At 40.4% G+C, this 10,713-nt stretch overlaps 1 protein-coding gene across 1 annotated transcript; it reads left to right on the forward strand.

Annotated features, from left to right (window-relative positions):
* Nucleotides 1-10: 10 nt before the first annotated feature.
* Nucleotides 11-7,111, forward strand: LOC125509842 (uncharacterized). The gene is made up of 5 exons (XM_048674866.2): nucleotides 11-1,149; nucleotides 1,748-1,851; nucleotides 2,922-3,758; nucleotides 3,834-3,986; nucleotides 6,659-7,111. Exons 3-5 carry the CDS (start codon nucleotides 3,426-3,428, stop codon nucleotides 7,046-7,048), a joined length of 876 nt encoding a protein of 291 aa, XP_048530823.2. The 5' UTR covers nucleotides 11-1,149; nucleotides 1,748-1,851; nucleotides 2,922-3,425; the 3' UTR covers nucleotides 7,049-7,111.
* Nucleotides 7,112-10,713: the final 3,602 nt, after the last annotated feature.

The raw sequence follows: 10,713 nt of genomic DNA on the forward strand, positions 1-10,713 counted from the left end.
AATATCTCCATTTCCAGTTGTTTTCAAAGAAGATCAGTTCTAGCATTTTGATGTTCTACTTGAGCCTGCTGTAGTATAGGTGACTTGATGTGCTCTGTTTCACCTACTACTGGTTGTTCTTCAGGTGCATCACGAGAACATTGGGGTTGCATAGATTTAAGCACTGTACTCATAGCGGCGGGGCGCCATCGATTTTGTAGGGGATTTGTATGTGTATTGTTCTAACATAATGGCAGAAATGGGGAATCAAATCATCAACACAACCTGGCTTACATAGGGAGGGTTTAACCTTCAGATAAGTGGTGGTAAACATGATTTTCTTTTTGACGGGTGCGGTAAACAGGATTAACAACAACTGGATGGTAAACGGTAAAAAGGAGGATATCGGCCGCCGAGCGACTGTAACTCGGGCAAGGAGCGATGGCAGTCGTCTGAAGATATGTGACACTTGGTCAGTTACACACGGTCGAGGTCGTAGGCAGGTGTGTCATGTGACTGGTCAGGAACGCCGCCTCATGTGTCATGCTGATCTGCACCAGGCTCTCCTGGATGGCGCGCATGGTCGCCTCCGTCGTCGTCACAGCCGCCCCATCACCTCCTACCAAATCAAGCAGGGGAAATAAAAATGGTGGGTGTAACAACCCGTTGCCACAACAATCGCCAGACGTGATTAGAGAAGGATAGAGGGTCGTGATTAGAGAAATAGGGGATCAAGAGGGGGAATAAAAATGGCGGGTGTAACAACCCGTTGCCACAACGATGGCCAGACGTGTGAAGGATAAGAGAAATAGGGGATCGAGACGAAAGGTAGAGGGCAGGAGCAGGACAGAGGAAGAAGATGGCTTCAGTTTTCGTTTCTGTGCGAGGCACTAGCAAAACGGGCCCGTGATGAGCGAGGACGAGTTTCGGGAATCCTGGCCCATATCAAAGTACCTTCCGTTTCCGTGAGAGGTCAGTAATCCTACTTTACCCTTCCGCCGGCGCCGACGCAATTTGCTCCCGCGCCGTGTTCGATTCGAATCGGGAATCCATACTCGCTCTCGCGAGATCCAAACCCATATTTCTCGACCCTAGGTCTCGTCGAACCATTGCTCAATCGGGTGATGTCGATGCAGCGGGAAAGTCGTCGCCTGCAAATCCAACCCCATGGTAAGTCACGTTGTTTTCATCTGTACCCCAGTTTTTTCTGAACAAGATCATGTAAGGTAATCAGATTCTTTTAGGTTGGTTTAATCTAGTGTCTTTTTTTCAATAAATAGAAGAAACTGTTTGGGTAAGCTAGGTTTCTATGGTAGTGTAAAAGGATTTTGTTTTGCTATAACATCAGTGTAGCCACTCAAATACACAGTAAACATACACTGGATTTGAGAGGCCCCATGTGTTTTCCTCCATGCTAAAGTTAGCAGGTGGATGCCGATCCTTGGCAACACAACAGAGGGGAAACCGAGTCAGACTCTCTATGCACCCTCTGAATTATGTGTTCCCCTGTCTTGTTTTGTTTGTTTGAGCACCGTCGACGATGTACGGGGTACTTGGGTGGTATCACAATGTTTTACACCAATGTATGTATATGGTCATTCAAAAGTCTTTTTCTTCAATTGAAACTTGGGTGTCTAGCTCGAAAAGCGTTATTTCTGTTGACTAAAGTTGGACGAGAAGAACTATTTCTCTGTCAGCATGTGCATATACATGCTTCACTTTTTCTTTTCTTGTAACTTTCCACCTGATCATGCATTATGTATTGCAGATGGACCAGCTGATTCAACGCTTCACAGAAAGGACTCAACCTGCACACAAGACCATTGTTCCCAAGGTGGTGAACCGCAATGCCCTGGGCCACATCTTCCAGAGGTACGCCATGAAACGGTGATGATGGGCTATGAATGCTCTAATCCTACTGCATTAGTAGCTTTGTTTGTTTTCTTTGAACTGCCTGCAGAAAAATGCCTGTCATGAGTGTTAGAACTTAATCTTCACGAGAGGCCCCGTCCTTTCCTTGATACATTTTTTTAATTCAGATGACTAGCCATTTTTGTGCCCATGTTTGCTACAGTATATAAATATCCAGAGTGTACATACCTACTAATAATCTGACTTATGATGTTATTTTATACAACTCCTTCCCGTTAAAAGCTCAATATTTTGACCGCATTATTTTTACTAGTCTGATTGACATTGGGCTCTTAAACCAGTAAATAATCTTGATCCACATTAGTTCGAGCAACCCTTCTGATATAAGGGCAGCTGCTCATTTCCTGCAGTGAAATGATATTTTTTTTGTACAGAAAATTTCTTCTGCGGTGACACAGTTATCTCCATCCTTGTTTGTTTTGCACTTCTATATCTATATAACAGAGATTGATGGTAAGACTGTTCCAGTTAACATGATCGCATCTGGATTATGAGCGAGTTTAGGACCATGTAAAGTGTACGCCTTCATAGTACCAGAACTGGGAAGTGGTCAATTTGGACGGATTTTTTTGGATACGTCGCTATTGTTGGAAGTGCTAGACTGCTAAGGCTACTGCACGCAACCTTTTATCGCGGTGTTAGTGGATGGTGCTCTGTATAAGTAGTCATTTAATTTGCCATCATGACGAAATTAGGTTGTGTCAATGAAGTTGCCTCGCCATACGACATAAATGTGCGTACATGTGAGTTCGACGAAATGCAATGGTTTCACTCGTAGTAACTAGCCGATACTAAGACTATCTTTCAGAACCAGTAATAAGACATTTAGGAAAGTAACCACCCTTTACTCAGCGGTCAGCACAATTGCATAGTGTGCCTCTGTATCGCGTTGCAATTATGTGCAAGCACTTGGGCTAAAATGTTACTCTGTGGTTTTTTTCATTCTTTTGTCCATTTGAAATAATTATTCGTGGCCATGTTCAGCTTTTCTCACATGTTTGTGCATGCAGGATATCTGGTGTCATATATTCTCCCTACTGCCAATGCAAGATGCTGCTCGAGCTGCCTGCGTGTCTCATGCATTTAAACGTTCTTGGAGATGCTATCCAAACCTTGCTTTCAACGCGAAAGCACTGGGCATGGATGAAAGATCATGTGGAGAGGATGAAATAGTAAGCAATTTCACCAGCAGAGTTGACAACATTTTGAAAAATCACTCATGCATTGCCATCAAAACACTCGAGATTGTTTTCCGTTATTATGATGACAAGGTATGTAACCTTGATGGCTAGCTTCAGACTGCTATTACACCAGGGATTGAAGAACTCACTGTTCAGCTATCTACAAAGTCACGAAAGCATTATAACTTTCCGTGGTCACTTTTGGCTAATGAGAATGGAAAATTGATTCAGTATCTAAAGCTTTCTTGTTGTGCTTTCTCTCCCACTGTCGGGCTGTGCTTGAAAAGTTTGTCAAGACTTGAGCTATTTGATGTTAATATTACGAGGGATCAGATGGGGTCCCTTCTTCACAATTTTTTTGCTTTGCAACGGATGCAACTCAAGAATTGCAATAACATAACTTGCTTAAAGATACCATTTAATCTGCAACAGCTCAAATACCTGGAAGTGTTTCACTGCAGCAGCCTGCAGGTTATAGAGATAGAAGCTCCAATCTTATCTAATTTTGGATTTATGGGTCTCCGCCAAGTACAACTATCACTTGGAGTAGCATTGCAATTCAAGAAGTTTGACATGTCCTTCCCCGGTGTTGTCAGTTATGCATGCACTAATCTTTTGTCCAACTTGCAATATGTTGAAGCTCTTTCTCTATGTTCACGTCGTGAGGTATACACTAAATCCTTTGGTATCTTTACACTTTTGATTTGCATAGTATGATTGATTTGAGATATTTTTGTGTAGATAATTGATACACCGGTGTTACCTAGCAAATTCTTACATCTCAAGCACTTGAGTGTTGATCTTAATGCAATGACATTTTCCCCGACCTACGACTATTGTTCTCTAATATCCCTTTTTGATGCTTCTCCTTCCTTGAAGACCCTTGTCCTGAATGTAAGTCACTCTCCATCTTGCAAGGATATTTAGTGTAGCGACCAGACCTTAAATGGTCCAATCTCTGTGCTCCGGTGTCATCCCTGGATCAGTAATGCTGACACCACACAGTACTTGAAGGATTTATAACAGAGTAGCAATCACACACTTATTACATCGAGTGTCTCAAAAGAGAACAATAAATGTGGCTTAAGGCCATCTAATAACGATAACAGCGAAAGGCTTGGAAGATAAGTGAGTCCATCAACTCCAACGGCATCACTGAGTATAGAACCACGACCTAAAAACTCCTTAATCGTCGTCTAAAAAGTCTGTAACATAAACGTTGCAGTCCGAAACGGGTCAGCATATGGAATATGCTGAGAAAGTAACACATAGAGAGTAATGAAATGAAACAGCTATTCTATATGCATGTTTGGCTGGTGGAAAACTCTATGGTTACAGTTTTTTTTGCGTAAAGCCAATTTTTCTCTACTACAAAGGAATAAATTTTATTTAACTATTATGGTAGTTATTAAACATTGAGAATGGTTGACAGCATTCTCAATCCCAATTAAGAATCATCATTAAACAAAACCCAGCAAAATTAATTTTAGAGTAACATGTTGAGATGCACATGATAATCCAGGTACTAGATACTCAAGATGTCCATAACTGGGGACACGGCTAATCATGATTAGTTTATACACTTTGCAGAGGTTTGCGCACTTTTTCCCACAAGACTCGATTGCCTCCGTTTGGTTTCTCGCACTACATGGTGTTTGAGAAGACGGATGACCGAGACATAGTCTTTCAGAAGCGCTAGCACCTTACGATCGGGTAGACCGTTACACCTACTTTCCCCTACATCTGCTAGTCTACCACTGTAAGAGTTCGCACAACTTAATCAACTATGCTAGAGCCCATAATAGGTTGTGGCTGCACACGGAAGTTTCTAGCATAAATAATCTCATGATCCCTTTGAGCCTGTGTGGCGGTCCATAAAGAAAACAGGCAATCCTGGAATACCCAGGTACCTCAATCCACCCAGATGTGTGTTTAAGTTGCCACCTAAGTAAACCATTAATTAACAATCTCACATCTGTCATGGATTTCACTCACCAATCCACGTCTACTAGCATAGCATGACATAATAAGCAAACATAGAAGTAACTCCTAAAGGTTTGAAAATAACAGGTAATAGGTACTACCTCAACTACTTCCCAATTCGCAATTTAATTAGATCATAATCATGCAATGTGTGAGGATTGATCTAATGTAATAAAACTGGGTAGAGGGAAAACATGATCCAAGTGTTACTTGCCTTGCTGATGATCCGGGAAACCTAGCGATTCGAAGTAGCAAGCGACGCACTCCGGGTACTCTATCGTAAACAAACAAGCATACAATAAGTACTCAACTAATGCACAGGTAAAACTCAAATAAGAGATCTAACCAGAAAGTTCAACTTAAAAACTCCGGTTGGCAAAAAAAATCAAATCGAACGAAGCAACGAAAGACAAACGGCAAAAGAAACAAGCTTCGTTTACTATTTTGGATCTAAGGCAATTTTTACAGCGGCAAAAACTTGTTTGAGTTGGTTAAACGGAAAGAGAGTTTCGAGACGAAACTCCAGGCGCTTGAATCGCCTGATTCTGATAAACGAGCGAAGAGTTAGACTAAAACGAAAATCGGATCAGAAATCGCGATGAGAAAAAATCGCAGATTTAATCCGAGAAAAAGAAAAACGACGAACGTTCGTTAAAACGAACGAACGGACGAACGCTCACTATTTAAATAAACCAGAAAAACCGATCTATTTTAAAAAAACGAAACTAAAAAAACGAACAAAACCGTCGGAAAAACCGAACGTTTTTTTTTTGAGAAAAACCGGAGGCGAAAAATATCTCCGGCAACTCCGGCGACGGCGGCGGCGGGGGTCCGGCGGCGGGGCGGCGAGGTGGCGGCGCGGCGGCGGCGGCGGTGCGTCGGCGGGGCGGCTCGGCGTGGTGAGGCGGCAGCGCGGCGGCGGCGGCAGGGCGGCGGCGGGCTAGGCGGCTAGGGTTTGAGGGGGGGGGTCCGGCCAGGCCTCCCCGGCTTATAAAGCCGGACAGGCCTAGTGTCCGGGTCGGACACGGCCCGTAGGTCGGTTGCGTTTTTTTTTAAATAGTTACGCTCAGAAAAAACAAAAGTAATACTAAACGGACTCCAAAATTCCCGAAATAAATTTTTCCCGGCTTCTAAAATCAAGCCGTACAAGATGAACATTTATTTGGGGTCTAAATGCAATTTTGAAAAACGCGCATTTTTCCTAAATTCAAATAAAATAGTAAATAAAACCAAAATAAAATCTTATCTGATTTTTTTATTAAATCCTCAATATTTCTTTATTTTGGGAAAATCATTTTATTCTCTCTCATATTTTTGTAATAGAAATAATTGAAGATAAAATAAATAAAATCAAATGATCCTATTTCAAAATTTGAGACAACTCAAATATGAAAATAACGAAATCCCCAACTCTCTCCGAGGATTCTTGAGTTGCGTGAAATTTTTAGGATCAACCAAAATGCAATAAATATGATATGCAATGATGATCTAGTGTATAACATTCCAAATTGAAAATTTGGGATGTTACATTTAGTTACAATGATGGAACTATTAATCCAACCATATTGGCATGTCATCTTTAGGTGTTGCAGAGAAAGATGTTGCATGAATCAATCGTCGGAGATACATCAAATTTGAGGCAGATACCAGGACACCGCCATGATAGGCTTAAGACAGTGAAGATCATTGGTTTCTCCTCTGCGAAGAGCGTAGTAGAGCTAACATGCCATGTCATTGAGAATACAACGTCACTTAAGTGCCTTACATTGGACACCACAACAGGACATCCTTGGCATAGCTGTTTGACCAACTATAGTGGAAAGTGCTTGCAGTTGCGCGCTGATTTTCTGGTGGAAGTTGGTAAAGGGCTCTTGGCTATTAGGACATATGTTGAGCCAAAAGTTCCCTCCGAAGTCGAGCTAAATGTTGTGGAGCCTTGCCGCCGATGCCATGATCTTGAACCGCTGTCATGATCTCGAACTTCATATGCAAGTTATCATAAGTACCCTATGGTTCCTGTGTAAGTAGGCCGTGTGTTACCCTTGAATACTTCCTCTGTATATACAGTATACTAGTAGTACGCCCGTGCGTTGCTACGGGCTATATTGCATATACTTTTGGAAGCATCTCTTCTTATGAATGTCTTCTCCAATAGGCCCTACAACGTAGATAGTTGCCGCCTGTCAACCTTGCTTATGAAGAACCTAAAAAAGATGGAATTAATGAACGAAAGCATCATGCAATTGAAGCTTGATAATCACAAAATGCATGACTACTTTGTACAAGAGGTTAGGTAACTACAGATTAAAACATATCAAGCTTGACCTACGCTTTTTCACTAATAATCACCTTACCGTCCTCCGTAACCTATACTGACATGGTATGATTGGACAATAACAACTTATTTTCTAAATTACATAACTAAAAAGAAATCATGAACTATAGCCAAAAGAATGACCGACCAACTATTACAGATTAGGCACAACATGTGATCTTCATTGACATGCCTGCTAGTACTAATCAAAAATTGTGTATGCCTTAGGACCTACTATAGGAACACTCATGTGTGCGCTGGCTTGTGACCAATACCTTACATAGAATTCTTCTATTGAGTTTTCATTTAGCGTTTCCATTTTCTTTCTTTTCCCTGTACAATTGGTGTGCTCTTGCCCTTCCTCTCAATGAGAACACAACTCTCCTATATGATGCATTTCTATGAACGTGACTCTCCTACGCAACTCTCACATGGCAATATACCTATTGCACAAAACAAAATATGCAAAAATGGCAACAAAAAAAAGTAATGATGATACATGTATTGACCAGACAAGAATGAATGCACTTTATTGTGAATGTTTTTATTTTATTGCTGCCATGTCATGCCCATGTTATTTTTATTGATTCTGATTTTTTTCCCGTAGGGACCAGGAAAACTGGTTTCCCGAAATTCTCAGAATTTTCAAACGAATTTTGAATTCAAAAATTGTGTGTATCAACATAATATGTTTAAGCCTCTTTTTGGAAGCTACTCAAGTGCATTAACACCACACTAAGTGTTACTCCCTCCTTTCTGGTTTATAGGGCTTATCTCAAAATCTTAGTTTTTTCTATTTTATAAGGCTCAATTTGGTTGTTTCCCGTCATAATTTCAGTTTCCAAGGTGCATTAAATAATTGCATGCAAATATTAAGAGAAAATTGTCCAATGCATGTACTTTATGCATGCATGCATTGTAATTAATAGATCGGTAAACATAAATTTTTGATAAAAACAAGAGCATTAATTGGGTGCTTTTTGCAAATTACAAAAAGTATTCCACCGCTCACCATCTACCTTAGTTGGTGAGATTTTTGAATTAGTCTGGTCATAGTGGGGAGCATCATATACTAGTATCATGCATATGATACTAGTGTATGATACTACATCTATAATGCATAGTATCATAGATTAGTATTATAGGTGGTCTTATTTATTGACATACATGACACATAGTAGCATCACATTTATTATGTTACGGTATCTACCTATGTTACTATAACCATCTCTCTTCTTTAATTCCTTACCACATAAGCATGCTTGCGAGTCCCAAGCGCATGATACTACTTATGTTACCCCCACTATGGTCATAGTAGGGAGTAACTTATACTACTACCTCCGTCTCGGTGAATAAGTCATTCGCGTAGTTTTAGGTCGACGATTTAACTATTTAAATATATATTATATGTGATAAAATATATATTTAGAAACTACATCCGTGTAGAAATCTAGTGATATACTTTTTATGACATATAACACATATTTAATTCCTCAAATCGATGACCTAGAACTACACGAATGACTTATTCACCTAGACGGAGGTAGTAGTGTCATGCATATGACATTAGTCTAAGTTACTATCTTCATAGTGCAAAGTAACATAGTACTAGTGTCATATGTGACTTTATTTAATAGCTTGTAAACTCATGTTGTCTTGGGAAGCGTTATGTTACAGTAACATATTATATTACCACTTCTCATTAACTACTTGCCACATAAGCAAAAATTTCTGGAATGTACTTCCAACTTTCTTGGAGAGTCAAACTATCTCAAAGTTTGACCAAGTTTGTGCAAAAATATATCAATGTTTGTGAAATCAAATAGGTATATGATGAAAGTATATTTTATCACGAATCTAATGCTACTAATTTGATGGCATAAATGTTGATGTATTATTATATAAACATGGTCAAATATAAAAAAAATTGACTCTCCAAGAAAATTGGAAGTATACCCTTTAAAGGATGGATGGAGTATGTTACTATCTAAGTTACTCCCACTATGACTAGCCTAAACGGAAAAGGAGGGAGTATCTTGTGTTCACAAGGGTATACGAACTATATTTGACATATGTTAGCCGTATAAATTCAAAATTTTCCGCGATATTTGAAATTTTCGCTGGGTAACAGAAGGGCCGGTTTTTGACCGGTTTCTGAAAATCTCGGCCAAGAAAAAAAACCCTGGCCATGCCACCATTATCTGGACAACTTCTTGCAAGAACAAGATGGCTGGTAAAAAATGATGCCGCACAGCCTGAAAACGCAAAGCATGTAGTATTGGCATTCTGTACCATTTGATGACGTCATATTATAGTTGGGTGAAATTTTATCCACAAACTTAAAAGATTAGAGCAAAGAAAAGCAAGCATTTTGTGTCCCATTAGCTCCTTGCAACTTGGCTCCTCCGAAATCACACATATTCCTTGCAATTTTTTTAATATCTTTTCACTGATCAATAAGTGGCCCAATAATATATCGGAATAGGAAAACCACTCCAACATCTACGTTAGGACTTTGTATGTGGACCGCACCTGCCACGGTAATTGAAGCTCTCTGAAAAAAATTAAAATGTCATTTCTAAAACAACCAGCCATTATAGGGGTATCAAGACTTCAAGGTGGGTTTCAATATACTCCCTCCTCCGTTTCTAAATATAAGTCGTTTTAGAGATTACAACAGATACTATATATACAGAGCAAAATGAGTGAACCTATACTCTAAAATATGTCTATATACATCTATATGTCGATCAGCAGCTCGTCCAGGCAATAGCATCACGCCTGAGCGCCGCCAGCGACACAGGCGTAGCTAGCTGGTCTCGGTTGCAGTACTTCCCGTCTTGATTGCGTATGTAGTACCGAAGCTAGCTTGGTTTTTTACCCCGCAAAAAAAAGAAAAAGCAAGAATTGGGGATCGGATGCAGGCGAAATTCCCGCCAATGGCTGAAATGTTCAGTCGACTCCCTCCCCCTTTGTGGGGTTCTCGACCCTACGAGTGAGCAGAAAAGGGAGGAGGAAAGAGGCCCTGGTGAACCGTTATAATAAGTGAACAAGTGTAAGCTTTGCTGCCCGACAGTATGGAGTACTGACCACACCAAGGGACAGGCCGCTTGGTTTAGGCGGGAAGACAACACATGCGTACAGTAGAGGTGCTGGATCGATTCACAAGGATGCTAGCTAGTACTCTCTCCGTTTCAAAATAGATGACCCAACTTTGTACTAACTTTATACAAAATTGGGTCATTTATTTTGGAACGGAGGGAGTAATAGCTCCGTACTAGATAATTTTTCGCCGGATTGAAACACGCTCACAAGCAACACACG

This window comes from Triticum urartu, chromosome 5A, assembly GCF_056163025.1.
Source record: "Triticum urartu cultivar PI428250 chromosome 5A, HENAU_Tu73, whole genome shotgun sequence".
Taxonomy (NCBI): domain Eukaryota; kingdom Viridiplantae; phylum Streptophyta; class Magnoliopsida; order Poales; family Poaceae; genus Triticum; species Triticum urartu.

Coding starts and splice junctions, on each gene's coding strand:
- LOC125509842 (XM_048674866.2), top strand. CDS start 3,426: ATGGGGTCCCTTCTTCACAATTTTTTTGCTTTGCAACGGATGCAACTC. Junction 3,759..3,833: donor CTCTATGTTCACGTCGTGAG/GTATACACTAAA, acceptor ATTTTTGTGTAG/ATAATTGATACACCGGTGTT. Junction 3,987..6,658: donor TGAAGACCCTTGTCCTGAAT/GTAAGTCACTCT, acceptor TGTCATCTTTAG/GTGTTGCAGAGAAAGATGTT.